The sequence below is a fragment of the Phocoena sinus genome, chromosome 18, assembly GCF_008692025.1.
Source record: "Phocoena sinus isolate mPhoSin1 chromosome 18, mPhoSin1.pri, whole genome shotgun sequence".
NCBI lineage: Eukaryota > Metazoa > Chordata > Mammalia > Artiodactyla > Phocoenidae > Phocoena > Phocoena sinus.
Window position 1 is genome coordinate 68,091,916 of NC_045780.1, and position 25,938 is coordinate 68,117,853.

A 25,938-nucleotide genomic window follows, 5' to 3' on the forward strand; every position below is an offset into this window, starting at 1 on the left:
TTTCTCCAACAGTAAACACACAACAGTCTCAGAATGACAATATAATCTCACAAAAACAAAACACCACTTCCACAAAACAAAACAATTATTGAAAATGTTTTTTGTTTATTAACCAATCATTTATTTATTTGTTGCTACTATTTTTGTCCTTAGGGTACATGTCACTAGAGATGCACAGTGAAATTCCTGTATTTTAAAGTCATTTGAAATAATTCCTATGTATTTGTGTCATCAACTGTATATGTGGTTATGTTGATTTATTTCATTTTGCTTTCAATTCTTAGGAATCAAAAATTTATTTTAATAATTTTGTAAATATTCACATGGTTCTAGAGCCAAATCTATGAAGCAAATTATATTTGAACAGGGTAATCTTCTAACTCTGTCCCCTATGTATTATTCCCTCTCTCCCCATATAGGTAATAACTTAAAACTTTTCTTTTTTGATTTTTCCCTTCCATCTAAAAAAAAACAATTATCTCTGCTTACTTACCCCTCCTTTCTTAAATAATGAGTAGCACACTATTTGCACTTTTCTCTGTCTTGTGTTTTGTACATATGGTATCTTGAAGATCACTCCAAAGCAGTAAACAGAGATATTAATCCCTTTTTACAGCTACACAGTGGAGTCACTGTGTAGATGTACAATAGTTTATGCAAACTATTGTACTATTTGTTGATTGTACTATTATGTTGATGGAAATCAAAATGTTTTTGAACAGAGTTTCTACACTGAGTAACTCTGACATACGGTTATGTAAATACCAATGATTATTACATAAGTCACCTTTTAATTTCACATCCCTACTCTCAACAGCTTTCTCCATGCAAGGGGCTGACTTTATTTATGTATACTACCTAGAGTTAGTTAGTTCCCAGGTGGCAAATATCCCTGATAAAGTACTGAATAGTGTTTTATTTCCAAAATTACTTCAAAGAATTTTCCCAAAGGGGGAATAGGGAGTTCTTGTTTAATGAGTATAGAGTTTTTGTTTAGGAATATGAAAAAGTTCTGTAGATAAATGGTGGTGATGGTTGCACAACGGTAAGAATGTACTTAATGCCACTGAACTGTACATTTAAAAATGGTTAAAATGGTAAATTTCATGTTATGTAGATTTTACCTCAATAAAAAAAAAGAATAAATAAGATCTATGGAAAACATTTAAAAATTTATTGAAAATTAGCAATAAAGATTTCTTAATGTTAAAAAACACAGTTTTCCCCAATAAACTGCTACTTTAATATGTAACTTTATACCAAAATTAAAATTTTATGCATAAACTAAATGAGGTTTTTAATTGATGTGAATGTGCTTCAGTGCAGGGTCAATAGATGTCTTCATCTTAGAGATGGTTCCTTTCTCCACTGTTGTAATTAGTGATGGTTGGCCACCTTCCAAGCTGAATCTTATCTGACATGAAATCTGTACAAATTACTTCCCAAGTTTAACCACAAGGTAGCAAGTTAGCTCTTTCTAGATAACATTTATCTTACTGAACGATGACCTGCATTTTATGGCTTCTAAATGAGGCATTTGTGACCAGGAAATCCAGCTCGGCGACAAGGGAGACAAACTCTTATACCTATCCCTGCTGGTGCTAGGGAGAGTCAAGGTTTATTACACGGGGCTGACATGTCAGAGACTCAGGGCAAACGCAGAGAATCTTCTCAAGCCCTAAGTCTGGATCCACTAATGAATGGGCTGCAGCCTAGTGAGTTGTCGTAACTCCTCACATCTCTTCTTCATGACCTTGTCACCATCTGTAAAATACAGCCTTGCCCACTGATAGAGAAGTTCCAAAGACACCATAAGATCCTTGGCATCTGGGTGCTCAGGATGTACACAGCATCATGATTTCCTTCCTCAACTGGTTATGAAAAAAGACAGCCTCCAAAACCCTTCAAGTAGGAAAACCAGCTATTTTATTTCTTGTGAAAGACTCCTCTTTCTTCCATCACTGGAACTCCGGGGCTGAGCGGCTCCTCCACTGGGTCCCTGGGCACACCACAGGCAGGACCAGCACCTGCAGTCTGAGGCATCACTTGACTCGGCTTCAGCGTTTATGATGATGTAGGGCACAGGCAGTGTGGGCACACCTGGCCGCTGATGCATTGCTGGGATAAATGACCATCTTATCCCAGAGTACTCACCTTCAAAGCAAGCAGGGAGATGATAAAGATGGAGACCTTGGTAGAGTTGAAGAGGAAAAGACAGAAGTATTAACTTGTCTATGTATACTTGGGAACAACCAGTAGAATTCAGAGCCAGACTGCAGTGTAACAAGGCATTTATCCACATCCCCTGGAAGATCTGGACCCTAGCCCTGCCTCTTGAAATCTGTACCATGGAAACTTTGCACAAAGGCAGAGAAACGGGTATAATGATTCCCACGTACCCAGCCTCAGCTTCCACAATTACCAACATTTGTCACCTACCTACCCTCTTTTGTTCCCCCTTAGGTACTTTAAAGCAAATTTCTTTTACCACATTATTTCACCCCCAAATATTTCAATATCCTGCCCCTCTTAGGACTGTCAGACAATAAATACCCAATACTCACTACCAGAAAATCAGCAATGTTATTTTTAATACAGCTGTGGTACAGAATGTTTAATTACAGCAGGGCAGAGATTCTAGTTAAATAAAATTAAAAACCTTTATTTTTCCCAAATATAAAATTACTAAATTAATGTCTGAAAAGAAAATATAACATGGTGAAAGCTTTACATTACACCACTATTCACCACAGGATTTATGATTTACCAATGACATACTCCACCATTTTGGCAAAAGGATGAAATTTTTAAAACAGTTTATAAACCTAACATAGCAAAGACTGTATACATCTCCATATTGCACTTTTTTTAGGTACAAGAATAAAACAGTAAAGTCAAGTGTGTTGCATATACTAAGAACAACACAAATCTGTCACAATTAAACTTTATGCGGAAGCTGATGTGAGTATTAAAAATGTAGAAATGTCATACGTGTATGTACACAATGCCAAGACTGTATTAACAAACTCTATGTACATAACAGTATACTGTACTACTTTAAATGTTTAGCATAGTTGTGTTTATTAATACAGGCCTTTGGTTCTAAACTGCTTGACTAGTCTTAAGCTCACATAGTTTCTTAAGCTTTCATATTTTTTAAATGCAAGTAAATGAGTATAAAAGCACTAAACCTCCGGGTTCACTGGTACAAAAATTACAATGGTCAGTTCCCCTAGGTCATCAAAAACTAGTCACAAAAATAGTTCTTGTATTCAACCTGAATGTGCCACAGGAAAAAAAAATATTTTCAAGATTTTCCAGCTTAGCCTAGAGGCAAAAGGTTACCCCAGCCTCGATTTCAGTGCTATGTACATTCCAGAATACTTGTTTTCTCCAGGCCGTTTATTTTTAATACTACTCTGTAAGGAAGAATAAAATTTAACTCCAGCTTAAGAGTGTCCGCCACATACCTCTGTTAAGACATAATGAAAATGTTGACTATTGCCAGCAAGGTTTAAAAAAATATGTGTGCTCTCCTACGACCCTGCAGAACATATGCTATGAAATAACACGGCTCTTTCTTTCCCTTCTCGCGCGTTCCCCTCGACTGCTCCTTGGGCTCCGCCTCCCCGGGCCTTGGCATGTGCCCAGTGAGTAGCTTTGGAGATCATCCTGAGTTTGCAAATGACAAAGCAAGTCCCCACACGCGGTCCACGAGATGACGTCACACCACGGAGGACGAGCTGGTCATGCCGTGAACCAGCGTGCTTGTTGGGGTCCCACTGATGGCGCTGAAGATGTGAAGGGAATTCGGCAAAACGCTGGTCTTCTCCTCCAGGGGGCAAATCTCGAGGCACAGAAACACAAGGTTACCCAAGCGTAAACTGCTCCAAATGACACTTCTCACATTTATCATCCAGTGGCCACTGTTACTGTGAGTGGTGGTGCCCTCAGAGAGCTTGGCTTTGGTGGTTTGCAGAGGGAGTGTGTTAGCTCACCTCATAAATGACGTTTTTCAGATCAGGATTTTAAGGAGAAAGTCAAGAACAACATGTTTTGTTTCCTTTCCAGGTTAGTGAGTAGAGAGTCTTCTAACCTCACCAGGTTATAAGGCACCTTGAGGCCTATCCTACACATACTTGATGGGGACACGACCTGGCCTTGTCCCCTGGAAAAGTCTTTTTTAATTGAATCTGGAGCATCGGTGTTCTCTACCAGCTCCTTCTCTTAGGGTCTTACAGATTTCTACCCTGGGAGCAAGAGTGTGGCTGCCTCGCTGACCCTGATCAAGTCTCTTTCACGCTCAGTAATGCAGGGAAGAATTCTAAGTGCAAGACTTGGGCTATTGCCAGGTGGAAACTGAGAAGAACATACACACTCAGAGGCTCCCCTGGAAAATCCAAAAGCAAGTCTACTCCAGGTCATGACTCTTTTTGCTCAAGGGTTCAAAGTTTAATCTTCATAGTTGTTGAGATAATGAAAAGTTCAAGGTGTAGTTTAGAGCACGGCATGGCATTGTGTCCATACAATCTGGAAGTTTATTTTAATATTCTCAGCCCACAATTTTCTTCCTACTTTCATCTTTTCTAGTGCCAAGTGCTGGCACCCACTGACCAAGCTCTCCGTCCTGTCTGGAGGCCCCATGGAAAAGACCTTGAGCTTTCTCCAAAAACTTGTTCCCATGAGACCTTCTCTTTCTGCTTAATGATTCACATGTTTATTCAGTTTTGTTTTCCTACTTTTCTAAATGCCCAGAAGAGGGCTTCTTTTTGCACGTGCATGGTCATTACGTCAATGTCTGCAGTTGCCCAAACTCAGTAATAACTTTATGTGAGCCAGTTATCAAGATCCAGAGAAATAAAATAAAAAAATGACATTACCATCCCATCTGAACGTGTGAGCATGGAGGAGAGAAAAAAGCAAGTTAAAGCTTAGACATTTAAGTGAGTTTCCTACAACAGAATCCTTCTCACTAAATCATCACATGGTACGTTAACTGACACAAATGGTCTTGGCTTCCATTTTGCGAGAATGAAAGACAGTACCGTAGGGAACAGACAGAAGCAGTCATGTGCTATCAAGGTGCCAACACTAATCATAAAGACTGAGTCCGTGACTCAGAAGAAGTCGCTGTGGTTGATGGAGAACAGACCCCTCCAGAAGCAATAGGAGAGGATCGCCTTTGAGATTCACTCAGTTCCCTGGGCAGCCGTCCCCCCTGATGACCACTGAGCCCACATATGTAATCCTACCAAAAGGAATTCATACAGGAAGACGACAGTAGCAGTGTAATCAGGAAAGCTGCCCACAATGACAAGGAATAAAGAAGTAGCCTTGAGGAACCCATGAGGGCACCCAGGTCAGCTGTAAACAGTAAAAAACTGAACGACCCTATCTCTTTAAATGGTGAAAGACACTTACTACAACAGAGAATTCCTTAAACCAGGCTGGTAAACCCTATTCTTCCAAAGGATTGGGTGAATAAAGAAGCTTCCAGGAACGGTATTGGTATTTTTTTTTAATGTGAGGTGTTTTTGAGCTAGATTAAGTGATAAAGAGGAGGAGGGTGCTGGTCTCCTCTGGTCATATTAGACAATGACGGGTGAGCACAATGTTAGCTGTTCCCCAGGTACCCATGGTTAGGTAGTAGCGGCAGTGCAGCATGCTACACTATCCTTCAGATAGCAAAATTCTGGAAGGATGTCGGAGGGTTTAGGCCATCATTGGGGGCACTTGAGACCCCAACTGATGTGTGCTCCCTAAAAATGAGAAGCGCTCCAGAGTGGCACCTACCTGCTCATGCATGATTTCAGAAAGCTCTCTCGTCATTTCCCTGTAGTTGGCCTTCATTTCCTCCTGATACTCTAACTGGTCCTCTTTGATCAGCCGTTCATTTACCGCTAAGGCTTGACCGCAAGCTTCCACAAATTGCCTGGAACGGTGTAGGAGAGGGAAATCAAGGCATGTACAGAACACAGGATGAGTCCAACTGGTAGGATCTCGTTCTTGAGTGAGCACAGAAATGATCAATACTTGAAGAAAAAGAGACATTTCCCGTGTGCTTTACCTGAAAACTTCTTTAAGCAACTTCACTTTATTGTCAGGATATCTCTTTGTGTTTGTGTCGTCTAAGAAAGCTCGGGCATATGCTAGTGGACCGGCATTGACCTAGATAAAGAACAAAGATCTTAAATTACGTTATGAAGAAAATACCAATTATCATTAATTTAGTTTCAGTTGGCATTTGCTAAAAATGCCGCTTGAGTGAGTTAGTCATGACCTCTGCCCTCCAGGAACTTAGGACACCAAAGAGGAAACCATGAATAAAGCTCATGATGTTATAAGCGATTTGATTTTAGCATCTTAGCCATCCTTAGGGCACTTGTGATGATGGTTCATTTTATGTAGGAAGAACCAATGCTTGGAAAACTTAAGGACCCGTTCGAGGTCGAATAGCCAATAAGCAAAACACCTGAGATCAGAGCCCAAGTCCTCCAACTGGTATTTGTGCTACATGACACTGAACTAAGAGGTCAATCTGGCGAGTGCAATGAAAACTGAAAAATTAAGCATATGAGCCAGTTTTAAAAAACCAACTGTTCACCTCATGGAATTGTGTAGATAGCCATGGGCAAGCTGATCTGCTATCCTCAAATGAACTAACCATTCAGGTGGGCTGGAAAGACAAAGATTTGGGGCATTTAGCAACAGGATGAGTGAACCAGAGCCCTGCATGTCTCCTTTAATTCACCAAGAAGAGTTCGCCGAGGTTGGGTAAGTCAGGAAACGTGGGAGTGTCGAGAGAAAGAAGGTTAGACACACTGGATGGGAAGGAGAAAGTTCCAGGCACCTGAGACATCTTGGGAAAGGTCCTGACCATGTGATTAGTGCACGATTTTTCCTGGGAGGCCTGGTGGACTTGGAAGGTAAGTAGGGAGGGCTGTCTGTCTCGTCTGTGGCTGTCGGTGAAGGGGACGGGCCGTGGTGCTGGTCCACAGTGTACAGGACTTGCACAGTAAGTGTGCCGAGAGAATTCACACCAGAGGTGGGGAGACGGGGGCACAGACATTAGAGGTGGGGCCCTCTGAGACAGGGACAACTAGCTAACCCTTGGTGATGACTGGGTATGTGTGGAGAGCTCTGTTGACAACCTAAAGGTAACCCAAATGAAGGATTATCCAAAACGATACATATATTCGGTTTCAAGAAGATGCAGAAGGGAAGCTGATGAGACTTCATGAAGTCCAGCATGACAAGACCTTGGAGTGGAGTGCAGAATCCCGGAGCCACCTGATGGCTCTATCCTGTACAACAGCAAGCCCAGAGGCTCTTGGTGGAAGCATTAAAGAAACACACAAATAAAACAATAAAGTTCATTTCCCCTGACTCCAGCTTTGTTGTTACCCTGGAGGGTGCACGTGTATAAACGTAATCTCCTCATTTCATCATGGAATTCTTTGCTTTTCAAGATGATGGGGCATTTATAAAACTCTAAGGTCACTCCTAGGGACTGTCATACGGAGTGAAGTAAGTCAGAAAGAGAAAAACAAATATCGTGTATTAACACATATATGTGGAATCTAGAAAAACGGTACAGACGAACCGGTTTGCAGGGCAGAAATAGAGACACAGATGTAGAGAACAAACACACGGACACCAAGTGGGGAAAGTGGGGTGGGTGGTGGTGGTGGTGGGATGAACTGGGAGATTGGGATTGACATGTATACACTAATATGCATTAAATAGATAACTAATAAGAACCTGCTGTATAAAAAATAAAAAAACAAACAAAACCCCTCAAGGTCACTATCAAATGGCAGGGCACATCTTGCCCTTTAGAAGGCTAGACCTGTCCAGCCCCATCCCTTACTGGCACACACACTCTTCCACTGGCCTTAGATAGAGGCTGGATGTTCCCAGGCCAGGTTTTGTTTTCAGCTGCAGAAAATTTTGGCCTCTGGCCCATTATCTACTCCATCATGTGGCTGGAATATTTATCATATTCGCTTGATAACTTACTTTGGCACATTAGTCTTTTGGGCCATAAGGGAAGAGGCTGAAAACATCTGTGAAAACTTTTGCAGTGAATGACAGACATTTAGAAAAATGTTAGGTAACAGCTCAGCGAGGATCTGATAAAAAGTTGACAAAAACTGACTTCAGGAAATGAAACCATTGTATTACAATCTATATGTAACTTTCATAAACACACCCTTCCAGAAAGAGAAAATAATTGGATATGGGAATATATACATAAAGCAGATGATAGAATTATTTATATACATTTAAAAACATCAATAAAGCAAGAAGCATGCTGGTCCCTGGAGGGAGTGATTTAACATCTACTAATTTCTTAGGAAATCATATACGTAAAATACCTGAAAAAAACCTCCATGATTGAAGTGCACTATACAAACATAAAGGTGCATATATCATAAGTGTTTAGCTTGATAAAATTTCACAAACGGAACATATTTGTATAATCAGCACCTAGATCCAGGATGACTTTGTCCATAAATGGTACACATCACTTGAACAGCTATAGGAAAAATAATGTCTAGACCCCTATATGCTACCACATACAAAAACCAATTCAGATAGATTGCACACCTACACAGGAATCTAAACAAAGAAAACATAGAATATCTCTGACACAGATTTCTTAAAGAGGACACACAAATAAAGGAAAAATTGATTAGCTGGGCTATGTTAAAATGAATAATTTTGTTAATAAAAGATACCATTAAGAGAGTGAAACTTAATGTACTTTTTCGGGTGCAATTTTCATAGTAACCAGAAAACAATAGTTTTATAAGAAAACCTATAGCTATCCACACTTGCTTTATATTTAAAAGAGTCTTTATGCTTCCAATTAGGCACCCAGAATTCCTCAAATTATTGAAAAACCAGGTTGTTTGGAGAGCCATCTCCTACCCCTGGCAGACAACTTGGTGAGAATGACACTCTCATAGCCCCAAGGCTACCGCCCCTCTGGCATCAGGAGAAACTGCACAAATATTGAAGGGAGGTAACGGGGATCACCTGATAAAGCCAGGGATCTACACTGGACCTTGCTGGTGTGAACGACCTAAAATTTTCCAAGGTCTAAGGATCTGTTCTCTGTTGCCCTGTGGTTTGCTTGGTCCGGCGCCTGGCTCACCTGGACGCTCACACTGCCCTGGAGTTTGAGCTGCAGTTTGATCATGTCCACTTCGGCCGAAGAGCACAGCTGCCGGAGCTCGGCCACCTTCTTACTCATCTCGTCAATGGCCACCTCGATGGGGTTCAGGTCCGTGTGGTGCTGGTACATGACGGGGATCCGCTTCTTCACGTAAGGGAAGCAGTGTATGGCTGTGGAGGAACACGGCCTAGAATGAGTCCACAGCTTGCACGTGCTTCACTAGTACTGAGGTAGAAGTGATCATTACTCCCATTCTACAGATAAGGAACCCAGAGCTTGCCCAGGTCACATGCCAGTATTTCGTGGAACCAGAATACTGTCCTCGTTTATCATTGTGCATGACAGGCATCACATAAAGTCAACAGAGTTGGGTTCTTGTCAACTTTAATATGAGAAGTTTGTCTTTGAAGAAATCACTTTCTCATTCCCTGCTCAATTTTCTCACCCATAAAGGCACGACTTCCTTGGAAATTATGAGAGCTGAATGAGCTAGTAGGTATAAGATGGCTTTGCAAATATAAAAAAGACTAAACAAACAGTTTTGAGATATCCTATAATAAATTAAGTCCAGAAAAGAGTTCCACAGAAATATGCTTGAGCCATAGAACAACTTTGAATCACATGCTTACGTTTGTACGGCCAGAGAAATCAATGAAAAATAACATGAGAATATATTTCCAAGCAAAGTATTTTATGAAGCAGAAATTCACAAACTCTTTGAGTTGCATAATAATAAAGATATTTTAAAACTTTTAACTGATTCAAAAACATTAAATAAAAATATTTAATTTTTCTCACTTTTTTTTTTTTTTTTTTACCAAAAAAGGCACCACTCGATATCGTTTTCCTTTCTTATAAGACACCTGAACATATCAACACCAAAGAGTTCATTTAAAGAAGAACAGAAAGGTTTTCCCGGAGGCACAGTGGTTAAGAATCTGCCTACCAACGCAGGGTACACGGGTTCGAGCTGTGGTCTGGGAAGATCCCACATGCTGCAGAGCAATTAAGCCCGTGCGCCACAACTACTGAGCCTGAGCTCTAGAGCCTGCGAGCCACAACTACTGAGCCCGTGCACCTGGAGCCCGTGCTCCGCAACAAGAGAAGCCACCGCAATGAGAAGGCTGCGTGCGTACCGCAAGAAAGACCCAACGCAGCCAAAAATAAATACATAAAATAAAATAAATTTATATATAAAAAAAAGAACAGAAAAATAACTGGTTCCAATTCGGTACTGTTTTACATTTCTACCTTATTGCTTGTATGGTATATGTAAAAATCTATAATATTCTTATTTAATATATATTTATGAATAAACAGGTAAACATATGCTTAAAAGCTTATGTTATTTTTTAACAAGCTAAAGTAAGATGGAGTGTTATGTTTGGATTCTTTACTATTTACTAAGTGGCTGGGGAGGGTTTACTCAAAAAGGACTGATCACAAAATGAGAAAGCCCGGCTCCCTGCAAAACACAGAGTTCCCTTGGGTTACCCAGAGTCTGAACAAGGCTGGAAAAGACATTCAACGTGATGCAACCTTGTTTGTCACACACTTACAGGCCTGTTCTAGTCGCTACATGTTTTATCAATCTAAGGCCAAGGGTCTGTGTCTACTATTTCTTCTGTGTTCCTTGTGGACACAGAGTTTTTAAGTGGCAACCCTGGGATTGATAAGTCCTCTCCGGACTGAAGGCTCCTTTGATACATGACAAGAACTAGATGCTGCTGTTTATCAGCCAGGGAGACAGAACACGGCCCTCCGGCCAGAGGTGAGTTCGCACGTGATAGACTGACACGCTTTACACAGGGGAGGGCCACTGCATTCTCACTTGTCAGGACACACGTTTCATGAGGCTAACAGCCATGTCCAAATACACGCGATTAGTGTCATCGCAGTGTTTTTGAGTGCCACAGTGTGGTAGCGCCATTATTTCAGAGAGAAAAAACAACTCCAACAGTGTCTGTGAGATGTGCACATTGCGCTGATTTCACTCAGCCAAATAAGTCCTGAGTCACTGCTCCTTACGATGGTTAACTGGAGAGTCAACGAGGCAGAGCAGGGGTGTGATGATACAGGAAACTCCAGTCTGTGCGTGAGCCTCCCCGGTCCACGCAATCTGGGACTGCCCCGGCCCCTGCCTTCCTTGCAGGCCTCATCTCTCCTCTCACTGGGGCTCACTCAGCTCCAGCCATGCCTGCCTGCTGGTCGTGCCCTGAATGTGCCGGGCACAGGGACCCCTGCCGCTGGCCTCTGCCCCGACGGCGCCTTCTCCCTCCAGACATGTGCAGGGCCCGCTCCCTCAACTCCTTCAAGTCTGGACTGTCAGTGAAACCTACCCTGGCCACGCCATTAAACTGCAGCCCCCCTGCCCCCAACCCCACAATTCCAACCCCCTTTGCTTTTGTCCAGAACGTGTATGACCTTCCAACACAGATACATTTACCCATTATATTTACTGTTTACCATCTGCCTCCTCCTGCTAGAGTCTAAGCTGCACAAGCCAGAGAGCTCTGTTCTGCTGACACGCCAAGTTGGAACATTGCCTGTGCTCAATGAATTTAGCTGAACTGAAGAATGTATTACTGCCCAAATGGCTAAATGAAAGAGCAAACTGGCCTGGAAGGTGGAAAATTCGGTGGTGGACTGAGTGAGCCACCGTGTTATTAATCAACGCCCCACACCAGTGATCTGTAGCCCTTCAGGCAGGAGGACGAGGGAGAGATGGCTGAGAAGCGCGGGTGGGTGTACGGTCTGGCTGGACCGAACAGAGGGTGAGGGGCGGGAGGATACTTCCAACCTGAGTAGGAGCCTGGACATGATTTGCAAGACTTTGGAACAGTGACCGGGAAGAAACTCCATGGAATAAGTTCCACGAAAGAAGGAACAGGGGGAATCACGTAGGGAGGCAGGCTCAGAAGTTTACACCGAGGGGGCCTGGAGGGCAATCATTAGGTTTTTCAAAGGATTCCACAACTGCAGCTAACTGACTAAACTATCCAGGAAAGTGAGCCAGTCTGGGTTCAGAGGGCAGGGAGGGCAGGGGCTCCCTGACAACTTAGAAGGCCAAAGGTCAGCTCTGAAGCAATGCAGTGGAAGAAGAACCTAAGGGATTAATAACACAAGGGAAAACTCTCAAATTCAAAGTCTTCAGAATATCCTGGTCTGTGTGTCTTTAACTGAAGGTGGATGTAGTTTATAGGCTCCTAATAGCATTTTTATAACCCCTTCTCTAAATCTTTACACTACCCAGTAATTATCCTTATGAAATTCTGAGAATCTTTCAGGGCAAAAACTGCACCCCTCTTTGGTGCTGTGTCATGTTATAATCTCCTTTCACTCCTCACCAACCTCAAAAGGCAAGGAGCTCAATCGTGGCTGAGATGTGGCAAAATGAAGTACATTCTTTCCACACCTGGGCATAATTTACAAAATTCTTTGACACCAGATGGATAGTACAAATCTCTTTTTACAGATGAAAAACTAAGGTGCAGCGAGGTTAAGTGACCTGCCCAAGGTCACACAGTGAGGATGTGACTGGGTCTACAGGACCCAGGCCCAGGCTCTGCACTGCCCACACCTTCTCAAGGTGGTTGTTTCCCAAGCCAACAGCCCCTGTGTCTACTTTGCTTCTCTCTGCAGTGGGGTTACTCTTTGTCCCCTCTGCTCTGGCAGGTACAGAGCTTTGCTCTAGCCCGTTATCTAATCAAAACTATTTCTGTGACATAACTGGCCAAGGAAAGCACCTCAAGGTAACTGTTTATGAATCAGTATGCTACCTGAGCAGAATAATCATAATAAAAAATCCTGATCTTGACTCATCAGTGAGCTAGGTTTATTTAAATCAGCAGTTCTCAAACTTGAGTGGCATCAGAATCACCTGGAAGGCTTGGTTAAACACAACCATCTGGGCCCCACCCCAAGAGTCCTCGATCCAGAAGGTCTGGGTGGAGCCCAAGAATCTGCATTTCTAACAAGTTCCCAGGTGATGCTGATGCTGCTGATATTCCCACAAACAACCTTTGATAAGCACTGATTTGAGGTCATCACAGCTGTAGAGATAAATGTGGTAAGCTGGTAATTCTCATCAAATGACTCCACCTAGAAATGCAGTTATTTTGCTTAGTAAGAATTTGCTACTGTGTCCATTAGAAAAACAATTCATTTACCTACGGGGAGGGGTTAACGTTTTAGAGGCCAATATTGTTTGTGCCTTACATGTTATCTTATTATTCTAAAAGCAGGAGCAGAGACTCCTTCTTTAAGAATGTAGGGTTTGGGGGTGGGTTTTTTTTGTATTTTAATTTTTATCTCAGTTCCCTCATAAGAATGGTGAAAAATCCTGTGCAATAGGCTGTTCTGAGCTATTTCATAATGAACCATATTCTTTCCTTGGCAACAGCTTTACTGAGACATAAATCACACACCACACAGTTCACCCATTTAAAGTGTACTGTCCACTGGCGAGGGTGGAGCCTCACCTGAAACATGCCACCCTCACAGTGCTCCTTTCACTAACTATTACAATGATCCCTGCTCCCGCCCAGGCGGAACACCTGACAGCATCGACTGCTGGACAAGCAGCGGGTGCTTTCCAGGTTCGACTTAAATGTGGCCACTCTTTGAAAAATGGGCTTCAATAGCAGAGATAGACACAACTGGCATTCTCAATAGCCTCCTCACCAATTTTTTTTAAGTCAAGAAAGCGTTTTATTTCAGGTTACCCGTCATTTGCTGACCCTAACCCTAAGAGCGATGGCGTCAAGCTCCCCTAAAGAAGGTAGAAATCACTCCCAAGATGACTCTACACTTGTCAGGAACAGGGAGATGATGCACAGCATAGTTCTGGGGGTGGGTGATCAATGGCTAAGCAGTACCAAAGGATCCATTAAAACTCCGGCACAGCTGAATGGGCAGCCTGTGAATGCAGTGAGCTTCCTGGTACTGGAGGTGCCCAAGCTGAAGGTGGCCAGCCACTCAGAGACTAGGTGGGTGGGGTCCAGCCTCATGTCCCATTTATTCACCCCACCTAGAATCTCTGAGCAGGCTCATGCTGGTGTGTAAGGGGTCTGTTCCCATGACACAGATGCAGCACTGTGTGCGGGGGTTCTTGACCTGGGGGGGCCACGGGTCTACAGAGTCTGCAAATCACTTGAAATTGTGTGCAAAAGCATTCTGAGCTGTCTTCACCAGATTCTGAAAAGGGTAAGCTACCTGACACTGGGTATGAACTTCTGGTCTGGTGGAAGAATAAAATACAAACAGGTAAATAGAAAAATGTCATGAGTATTCGAAAGCAAGCATTAGATACACGTTAAGCTGAAATGGATATGTAAGGAAAGTTAACGAAGCTCGAAGGGCCCTTCCAATTCTAGATGCTTCTGGGTCCCTTCTGGAGGGCTCTTTATCTTGACATCTGGGCTGATGTCTGGGTGTGATTCTTAAAGAAAGGGGCCAGGAAGACTGTACCTGTCAGTATGGTGCGCCGTTTGCACTGCTCTTCAACGCCTCCCTGCCTTTTCCCAGTCTGGGTGAAGGGCATCTCAAACATGAAGCGGCGAATGTTGTGAGATCTTTCAAACTCCGTTTTTCTTTCTTGCAATTCCTTCTCATCAAAGAATGGGATCACATGAGTCACCTGGATATACGCATACTTGGAATCCAGATCCTTCGGGTTGACCTTTAAATGCATAAAGGAAATGGAATATTGCTATGGCTATTGAAAGGACTCCTCCCAAGCATGCCGAAGCTGTGTTTTTCCACTTCGTATTAGTAAAAGTTTTGGGAAATTTCAGAAAAGTTTGAAAAAAAATAGTACAATGAACACCCACATACCCACCACTGAGAACAATTGTTAATACTTTGCTACATTTGTTATATGTGTCTATTCACACACACACGTATATGTAGACTTTTTTTTAGCTGAAACATTTCAAAGTAAGTGGTTCACATCATGACACTTGAGGCAGCATCTCCTAAACATGAGGATATTCTCCTCCATAACCACAATACATCATCATATGTAACAAAATTAACCCTAATTTCCTAATAGTGCCAAATATACCAAGTTGAGATGAATTTCTCAAATGTCCCAGAATATTATTTATAGCTATTTGTGTTTGAACCAGAATCTAATCAATGATTGCATTTTACATTTAGTTTTGTCTCATTAGTCTTGTTTAATCTAGACTATTTTTTTTCCATGACATTGACTTTTTTGAAGACATCATGCTAGTTTTTGTGTGGAATGACTCCCCGTCTGGCTTCCTCTGATTATTTTCTAAGCCGTATTTTTACATATTTGGCTTAGAGACAAAAATGTTTATTTTACTAATAATGTTTAAAGCCTAGGCCCCCAAATCATAGTTAATCTGTAGACAGATTAGATATAAACAGATGTAGATGAATTAATTCAATACAGGTACAGACTAACCTAAGACTGCTCAGATTATAAATTTAGTTCCTGACAGACTCAGCACATGAACGCTTTTAAAACTACACGGCTAGACCTCGTGGTGCTCTAACTTCTGTGACATGCTAGAAAATTAAACATAGGCACTTTCCATACAAAAAAAAAGTTAGTTTATTAGGGAGACAAATCTACTTTGCACATATTGTTTTTAAGCTTCTACAGCAATAAAAGGGGACATGAAAGAAATGACCATACAGAGAATTTGGAGACGATCCTGGAATGAGGGCAAGCAACTGAGATCAAGATGGGTTTACTGGTCCCAAATTATCATGCACCACTGTTCTCTTAACAGAGATGTGTGTGAAGAAACATGAAAAACAGATGTGCAAGTGCCTTAAACTCTACAAGTTCAGAAAATACAGTCATGAGTTACTTTTCTTTTAGAAAAGGCCATCTGGCCAATCACTATAATTGTATTCAAACCTCTTAGACTTAACTTTCTTTAGCAGAAACAATTTAAAAGCAGAGGAAATGACCAATCTTGCCTATATTTCAGTGGTGTTTCCCTAGTTTTCACTTTCAAACTTGTATGTGTGCATCAGCAGAAGGAATAAAGGACTGGTGTTTGAGGAAGAGAAGAAGGTCTAGGACGTCTTTCAGCTGCTGCATCAAGGACCACATATCAAAAGGGCAAGAAGAACCAATGCGTGAGAACCTTGACAGAAGGCTGTTAAGGTTAAAGCCACAACCTGACCCAGACAAAGGTTTTGGTTTCAGAGAAAAAGGCAAGCTGGACCTGAGTGATTTGGTCTAGAAAGGAAGTAGGTCTTAATAAGGTTGTGTTGAGGTTTCTAGCTAAAAATGGACCAACAATGTACGTTTGTCCCTTTTCCTTTGCGCAACTCTATTAAAATGACAGTATAGAATTAACCAGCAAGGACCAAGAAGAGAGGATAGAACAGCAGTGGATGAATTTAATGAATATCTGGAAGGCAGGTGCATGGAGATGTACTCCCTGACTTGGGAGAGAAAGTTCTAACCCAAGTTCCCATGGAGAGGGGCAACAACAGGGGAGTCAGATCACCCCACAAAAGCCTGTTGTGATATACTTAATGTCTGCGTTCCCCCAAAATTCTCATGCAGAAATATTAACCTTCAATGTGATGGTATTAGGAGGCAGGAGGTGATTAGGTCAGGAGGGTAGAGCCTTCATGAATGGGATTAGTGCCTTTATAAAAGGGACCCCACAGAGCTCCTTCACCCCTTCCTCCATGTGAGGACCCAGCAGTAAGACAGCAGTCTGTGAAGCAGTTAGAAGAACCTCACCTGACACCGAATCTGCTGGTGCCTTGACCTTGGACTTCCCAGCCTCCAAAACTGTGAGAAATAAACTTCTGTTGTTTATAAGCCACCCAGTCTATGGTATCTGTTATGGAGCCTGAACAGACTGGCGCATCTGTAGAGGACCAGGGTTTTGGTGACCAGGAGATGTGTGGGGTGGCAAGTGGCCCAAAGTCTATGTGAGGTGGCAGAACCCTGGGTTCCCTTCCCTAGTTCCAGCCCCACAAGAGAGAAGAGACCGCTCCTTGGAGAAACCAGTCTGGAAAGAGTCTAAGTGGGTTCACCAGTCTCAGCAGAAAGCAGGGGCAAGGAACAGAGCAGGATGCAGGGAGGGCAGGTGAAAGGCTGCAAGCCGGATGTGGGACCTTCGCCCTTGCTCATCCCCTGCCTCCAGAATTCAGAATTATTTCCCCCTCCCTTGTCCCCTCCCTACCACCTGGGCATGAGACTGGAAGAGTCTTCTCTGGAGAAAATGAAGGGCCCCAAGGAAACAGATTCCAGACACTGGGGACTCCAAAGCAGGGCTCAGGCCCCCAAAAAATGAACGAAGGATCCTCCAAAAGGATGAACTGAGAAAAAGGTAGAGCTTATTGCTGCTGGAAACTGAGCAGGAGAAGCATTTTTTTTTTTTTGCAGTACGCAGGCCTCTCACTGTCGTGGCCTCTCCCGTTGCGGAGCACAGGCTCCGGACGCGCAGGCTCAGCGGCCATGGCTCACGGGCCCAGCCGCTCTGTGGCACGTGGGGTCTTCCCGGACCGGGGCATGAACCCGTGTTCCCTGCATCGGCAGGCGGACTCTCAACCACTGCGCCACCAGGGAAGCCCAGGAGAAGCATTTTTAATGCAAAGAACAGAAGTTCTATCTTGGCCTGAGTTTCCGGAAACAAAGGGATCCCATCTCTTGGGAGATGTCCTGAAGACAGTGGAACACATAAACATATAGGAAAAATGTGTACATTCAGAAAGGGTTTTCATGAGAGTGATACAGCAGAGGACAGCCTCTCCAAGTAGAAAGTAGATCTCATTCCTACAAATGTGCTGGCTAATTAGTTCATTCCTTGGTCTCTCTGTCTGCCCATCCATCTGTCCATATATCAGACAATCAGTCAGAGTGTCAAGTAACATGCCAGGCACTGTGCTAAGTGCAAGGAAAAACTACAAAGACAAACAGAACCTAGGACCCTACTCCTACAGAGTTTCTAAATAGCGGGACTAAAAACAGTACATCCTGTCAGATGTTAATTATTTTGTAAAATAATATCTTTAAAATTATGAAATAAAGGTTTGCTTAATGAAAGACACCTGGGACGCACAGAAAAGTATTAAGAAAAAAAAATACACCTGCCACTCAAGGCCAACAATTCCTGACTTTTTCCTGGGTCTTCTTTTTTCTACCACATTTATAAATATATAATATATGATCAATCATACATAAAAAAACAATATTATATTGCTATAATATGTTTCCAAGCATAGTCATACCTTGCCAGAATCTTGTATCATTTTGACGTTTTCAGAACCAAATTTATCTGAGTAAAGTTTAAGGAGTCTCTGAGAAATTTCTGACAGAGGTGTGAGTTTGGGTTCCTTGTAGATATACTCCTTTCCATCTTCATCTTCAAAGAATCCCTGTGACATAAAGCACAATTAGAGCTATCCCCAGATATAAGCCCAAGGCTTACCACCCAGGAAGGATTCTTTTGTTACAGGAGTTAACAACAACAAAAAAGGGAATGATTCTAAAAACAAAATCAGGCTTTCCGAATAGGAAGGAAAATAATAATGTGAGGTCTGGGTGCAAGGTAAAGGCGAAACACAAAATTGCAAACTCATCCAAGAATGCTGTCGTTAAGTGTTGAGGGAAATGAAAGATTGGGGATTCAAGACTGTGTTCCCTCGGTGAAGTCTAATCATGGGATTCAAGCCTGTTTCACATTCCCAAGGAGCAGAACTCACTAAGACTCACTAAGACATGACTCAGCAGCCTGCTATCTGCAGGCCTCAGAAACGCTTCTCCTGATCTCTGCCGTTTACTTGGGATTTTACGGCATAAAAGGAAGCATTCTGGTCTGGCAAAAGTTATGTGAAGTTGGTGTAAATTATGTTTTGTCTTCCTGATGAGACAAATATTAAAGGGCTGTAGCATAAGATCAGGAAATATTTTCATTATCACCAGTCATCATCTGTTTTAGCACCAATCATGTCTCGATACAAGAAGGCTAAGTATTGCATGGGAAGTGAAAAAGGTTGAAAACTAAAAAGCCCAGATTGGGTTAATATTTGAAATAAATTTAAAAAAATTTTCTCATCTAAAATGAAAGAGAGAAAATGGTGCAAAAAACACAGTATATAAAAGAAAAAATGCAGGCTAACATGAAACAAAAAACACCCACATCAAACTAGGAGTTTAGATGCAGTAATTTCACTACATTACTTGCTTTTTATGTATTTACTGTAATTACCTCCACATCTGTTTCACTGTCTGTAAACTGGTATTGCTATAAAGTTATAAAAGACAATAAATAACAGGATAAATTGAAGGTTATATAATGCTCATAGAAAACCACACACCCTGAATAAATGGATTGTAATTTATACTATTTAATCATGTTAGAGACTTGGAGGTTAAACTTTCAGTTAAATTTAAATGACCCCTTTTCTAAAGGGTTTCTGAAATATTACAATGGTAAATCTACTTGCAGAGATATTGTATTATAAAAGATAGAGAAGCACAGGGACAAAGGAAACCACAAAGTCTTAATTTTGGTTTAAAACATGCAGTATAGACGTGTAAGGGAACAGGTGATTTATTTCTGTAAATGGAATAAAATGTTAATTTTGTTTTGGAGTTTGTAATGACTGGACAGATATACATACAGACTTGAAAAGGAAACTTGCAAACCACACTGAGGTACCAAAGATGCCGCTAAGAATATCTTATGGAAGGAGAACTTACCGCTGCCTTAAGAAAGTAATAAAAAGAAAGGAAGAAAGAAGAAAAGGCAGAAAGTTTACTACTGAGGAAGATAAGAACCATACTAAACATGACAAATTCATCAAATTAGCATTTCTAGAAAACAGAAAATTTACAAAATACCACTTTGTATATAGAGTTTAAACAAGAAAAAAAGGACTTGGGACGGCCTAGAGAACAGAGAGGAGGCTCACCTGTCCGAAGAAGGCTACTCGGAAGTACGTCCCCAGAAGCCTTCGGCCTGAGTGCATGACCTCGGTCACCTTGCTGTAGGCTCGGTGCAGTGTGTCATACAGATGGGCCAGCCTCTGGAAAGCAGAACAAACCCCATTTCTTCCCACTTGCAACTAGTAGAATTATTTTAAAATAACAATGAAATGATACTATATAGGTGAAAATTCGTTGGACTTGAGTTTCAAAAAAAAATCAAGAATGAATTTTGACAGCACAACTGGTAGTGATCATTATCCAACTGTTTTGTTTTCTACCCAAAGGGCCATCCTGCATATTGAAGACCCACTGGATCTCCAGTGCAGTAAGCCCATTCAGTCCTCTGATGACGTTTGCAGTCTTCGCTTTTCCTACTTCATTCCTTAGCTAAGAGGTGGAGTGCCAGAATTCCCACCCCTTGTCGTTTGAGATTTGAGGTCTGGGTAGAGGTGTGACACCTGATGGCTCTGAGGGTGGCGACTGCCAGTTTCACATGGCGGGTCAGAGGTCATTGCTCAAATGGCCTGCTTGCGCTTTCTGCATATAAGAATGTCTGGGGATGTGTGTCACTCCACTGTCCTCTCAAACGGGAGAAAACAAACCACTCAGATACCTCAAAATCCCTCCGCTTCTCGTAGATGGGGATGATGAGCTTATAAATGTCGGCGATCAGCTCATAGCGCTCGGCCTTCCAGAGTCCGTCTGCACACTGTTCCAGGAGCTCCATGAGCACATCCTGATCAAAGAAGAAGGCCCCCGGCCAGGAAAGAGTGTTACAGGGAAATTGGCATTGTGTTCCTTGCTGAATACATAAACGGTTAAGACGGCCAGGAAGAAAATTTCAAAATATGTAATATTTTAAAACACTAACTTCCATGTTTCTTTTTTTTAATGAGCTATTTTCCAAACATGTTTACAAACAGAAACGAAGGGTCACATTGTGTAACTGTGTAATAGTTAAATGCATGGAAAAAAATTGAAATTGATGGTTTCACACAGGCTCTCAATTTTTGTTCTTAGTTTTCTTTTTCTAAATATAATTTAGACTTTCTTCCTTTCTGAGGAACAATGACAATGCTGAGACATGGAAAGTCACTAAGCATGACTTCAAACCAATTTAAACATCTTAGAGCAATTCAGTAATGGAGTGTGGTAGGCACTACGCCTGCCTCACCAACATTCTTTCCCTTTTCCTTTCAAAATTTCTATCTACTTAAGTTTGCGCAGTCACCCTGCCTCCATTAAAGCCCTTGAACTTTGGAAGAAGCTAACACTATGACTCAAGGGCTGGGACAGGTGCCTCAGGTTTAAACTAACCAGCATAAATCTATCATCATGAATCTATCATGATGAATCATGATGAATCACTGCTTCATCATGTGACATAAACTGGCCAATCAGGGTGAATTTTAGGACCCTTGCTGGGAATGCTGGGACAGATGCTCTCAGCAGACTGGACATCCCATGGCCAGCCAGGGGCCTGTCTGCCCTATTAACAGAGTGGAGAGCTCCTCCTCCGTTCCAAAGTAACTGTATCTTTTACCACTTTGTTAAACAATCAGATTGATTTGTCAATCCTCTGTGGAATTTACTAATGGGAGTCCATTTATTCGACCTTTATTTAAGCCCATTGGAGTAGGGTTTCATTAATGAAGTTGAGTAAACTTCATGTGCTTATTTGTCATCTATATAGCTTGGGTGAAGTACCTATTCAAATCTTTTCCTCACTCTTCTTCTATTGGGTTATTTTCTTATTGTTGGGTTTTGAGAGTTCTTTATATATTTTGCATAAAAGTGATTTATAATTTTCTCCCAATCTGTAGCCTGTCTCTGGATTTTCTTAACAGTGTCTTGTGAAGAGCAGATGTTTTAAATTTTGGTGAAGCTCCATTTATCAAGTTTTTATTTTCTGGATTGTGCTTTATACATTACATCTAAGAGATCTTTATCAAGTTCACAAAGATTATCTCCTATGTTTTCTTCCAGAAGTTTTATAGTTTTGTATTTCATATTTAAGTCTAGGATCCTTTGATCCTAGAATACAGTGTAAAGTACAGGTCAACTTATTTTTCCCATATGAATGTCCAGTTGTTCCAACACCACTTGATGAAAGCCGGTCCTTTCACCATTGAAGTGCCTTTGAATTTTTGTCAAAAATCAACTGACCATACCTGTGTGGGTCTATTTCTGGCTTCTCTACTTTGTTCCATTGATAGATGTGTCTGTCTTTGTGCCAGTATCACACTGTCTTGATCACTACTGTAGCTTTATAGAAGGGTTTCTCCACATTGACATGAACAATATTTTGGGCCAGATAACTCTTTTTTCTGGGGGGCTGTCCTATGCATTACAGGATGTTTAGCAGCATTCTTAGCCTTTACCCACTAGATGCCAGTAGCAGTAGCACCACCCTTCCCCCTTTTCCCAAATTGTGACATTAAAAAACCTTTCCAGACACAGCCAAATGTTCCCTGGGAGAGAGGGGGCCAAATCATCCCTAGCTGAGAACCACTGCTTTATCTTGAAATCAGATAGTACGGCTCTTCCAACTTTTTCAAAATTGTTTTGGCTAGTCTAGTTCCTTTGCTTTTCCTTATAAATTTTTGAATCTGTTTATCAATTTCTACCAGAACTCCAGATGGGAGTTCGATTAGGATTGCTTTGAATCTGTAAATCAATTTAGGGAGAAGTGACATCTTAAAAATACTGAGTCTTTCGCACCACTTATTTAGGACTTCTCTGATTTCTTTCATCAGTGTTTGGTAGTTTTTAGCATACAAATCTCTACAGATTTACACCTAATTTTTCAACGGTTTTGATGCTTTTATAAACAGTACTGTTTTTTAATTTTGATGATTGTTTTTTTTGGAGTAAAGGCCTTTATTTGAGTAAGATTTAAAGTCATCCAGCATACCTGTTTGTAGGAATTATACAAAATAATTGTTAACAATATGGTGAAACTATGGTATAAGAATCTCTAAACGTGAAGGTTGATCGATTTCTGTACACTGATCTTGTGTCCTATGATCTTGCTAAACTCAGTTTTAGTAACTTCTCTTGTAAATTCTTTTGGGTTACTTCTGTCACAAAAGACAACTGCATCTTATGTCAATATACGCAGTTTTATTTCTTTTTCTTACCTTACTGCACTGGCTAGAACCTGCAGCACAATGTCGAATAGGAGTGGTAAAGCAGGTATTCTTGTCTTGTTCCCAATTTTAGGGGGAAAGCATTTAGTCTTTCACCATGAAGTATGATGTTACCTGTAGGTTTTTTGTAGATAATCTTTTTTCTTGAAGAAGTTCCTTTCTACTCCTAGGATTTTTTTTTTTAACTCATGAATGGATATTGAATTTTTTAAAATGATTTTTCTGCATCTATTAAGATGGTCATAAGACTTCCCTTATTTATTCTGTTAATATGGTGACTTATATTAATTGGTTTTTACAGGGTTGGACTAACAGTGCATTGTCAGGGTAAACACCACTTAGTCACAATATATTCCTCTTATTTATATAGTGCTAGATTAAATTTGCTAATATAGTTTTTAAGGCTTTTATAGTTGCCTTTTAATATGTTTGTATCCTCCATAGTTCTGTAAATAAAGGGCACGACCTGTGTTTTTCATTACCAGCCTAATGTTTCATTATAGTCCTAATGTCTACGGTTCATAGGTCCAAAGAAAATAAACATTTTAAAAGCAGTTGTGAATCAATTTACCAGAAAATACTACCTAACTGACTTAAACAAACCATCTTTAAAGCAAGACATTTAATTCCTATGTCATATTTACAACATACAAGTCATAAAACTGTCATCTGTGTGACTAAACGCTGTACCAATGCTTATAAAGAGGTATATCAGTTATCTCATACTTTTATTGTAGGTCTCATTAAGTGGAAACACTGAAGCCAGAATATGTAGTAATTATCCTAACAGCTATAGACAAAGAAAAAAGTCAGTAAAGGTCTTAACACCATATCTTTTCTTTGTGCATTTGTATTATGAAGTTGCAAAACCTCTCTCTGTTTTCTCTTAGTTTTGTCTCAAATCTTTTCCAATGGAGAATCTATCCAGGTTAAATACGACAAAATTTTACGATTTTTCTCATACTTCTCTGATTATAAAAAGCTACATAAAAGAAAAGCATAAAAATAAAACTTGTATAGTGTCAGTGTCAACGTACTTACTTTAGCATATCTGTAAAACTGGGAAGGTAATAAAGGTCTAATCTAATTTGGTAGTTGTGATGATCAAATAAAATTTTATCCATTAAAATGCTCTGAGGGCTTCCCTGGTGGCGCAGTGGTTGAGCGTCCGCCTGCCGATGCGGGGGACATGGGTTCGTGCCCCGGTCCGGGAGGATCCCACATGCCGCGGAGCGGCTGGGCCCGTGAGCCATGGCCGTTGAGCCTGTGCTCCGCAACGGGAGAGGCCACAGCAGTGAGAGGCCCGCGTACCGCAAAAAAAAAAAAAAAAAAAAAAATGCTCTGAAAACTAAATGCTATATGTAATTAATAGGCCAGTTAAACAAATTTCTCTTTTTCAATCATCACTTTCTACTTTGTATTAATTTTTGAAAAATGATATCTTACTTCTACTGGGTAATGTAATATCCCACAGTGCCACATACATATTTGGTAGGCAAGAATTTCTTGGATGAATGAATCGATCTGCATTTTTGTTAGTAATATAACAATATTACTATTAGCTGTCCTTCGCTGTAGGGAAACGAGTCCTTTATCAAAGCCTTGCAATTCTTACATATCTTAGACCACAGACACTGCACTGGGTATTTATTGAGCATCTTCATTCTCAGTGATGCTGTGGGACTACAGCAGAGGTGAATGAGTTCTGAGAAGACCCAATTTCCCATCAGGGATGAGAATGCTGTACAACCAAGGAATTCTTCTGATAACAAAATAGTCAAGGCATGGAAATTTACCCATCTTAAAGCTATTCTTAGGTTTAACTTACAGACTACTCATTTGGCCCCTTCTTTTCTCACTACTGGGTTTTGTTCAAACTATAGTATGGCTCACACTGTAGATGTAAACACACAGTGATGACACCCTATTTATTGTGGATGGGATCAGAGAGACCTAAAGGTTCTTAACTCCATGCTTAGTAGTTACAGCACAATAAGACTCTAGAGTAACTTCAATAAAATCTCATAGAAAATTGAACATTCTTCTCAAAGAGTTATAAATGTTATAACCAGGCACAGTCACTACCACATCATTAACTTGATTCTTTCATTCATTCATTCATTCACACATTTTACCAAGAAGCTACTACATACAAGGCACTGTACTCGACACTGGGTTTATAAAACAAACCTATATAAATAAAATTGAAGTTTCTGTAATTTATAAAAATGGCTCTGTAGATTTTTACTAAATGTGGGCTGGGGGTGGGTTTGGGATAGTTTATCAGGTTATGTGGTATACACGAAACTGGCTTTGAGGAGGAGGCCCTCAAAGACACAGAGAGGTTGTCCTTCGAAGCAGCTAGAACTGATGGACTAGAGACTCATGACCACCGACTGGAAGAGATTTGACGTGCATGCTAAGATACTGAGGACTGAGAAAACCACAGTGATTTCAAATACGTGCCAAACTGCAAGTCAGAAGGAAGACACTCTGAACTGAGAGCAGTAGGCATTTACTGACTTAACAATAGTCTGTGTGTCTCTGAGTGAGTCCAGGGGAGGCCAAGAATCACGTGAAGAGAGCACTTCCTGCTCATAAAGCTCAGATCTCTATGCAGATCCATAAAGAGATGACAAAAGATGGTGGTGAGTGTGCTGATAAATGCGCAG

General features: G+C 41.1%; 1 protein-coding gene across 14 annotated transcripts in view; it reads right to left on the minus strand.

Moving 5' to 3' along the window:
* Positions 1–1,157: 1,157 nt before the first annotated feature.
* DOCK9 (dedicator of cytokinesis 9) overlaps positions 1,158–25,938 on the minus strand; it is a 382,898-nt gene continuing 358,117 nt past the window's right edge. For 12 of the 14 annotated variants that reach the window (XM_032610714.1, XM_032610713.1, XM_032610711.1 and 9 more), the window contains 8 exons: positions 20,731–20,853; positions 20,102–20,215; positions 18,416–18,562; positions 14,651–14,861; positions 9,161–9,351; positions 6,068–6,168; positions 5,794–5,932; positions 2,561–3,847 (listed from right to left, as the gene is read on the minus strand). In XM_032610714.1, coding sequence (XP_032466605.1) covers positions 3,725–3,847; positions 5,794–5,932; positions 6,068–6,168; positions 9,161–9,351; positions 14,651–14,861; positions 18,416–18,562; positions 20,102–20,215; positions 20,731–20,853 — 1,149 coding nt within the window. In that variant the 3' untranslated portion in view covers positions 2,561–3,724. Of the gene's footprint in view, positions 2,191–2,560; positions 3,848–5,793; positions 5,933–6,067; positions 6,169–9,160; positions 9,352–14,650; positions 14,862–18,415; positions 18,563–20,101; positions 20,216–20,730; positions 20,854–25,938 lie in introns of those variants that run through there. The other 2 variants (XM_032610708.1, XM_032610703.1) reach the window with 2 other exon arrangements.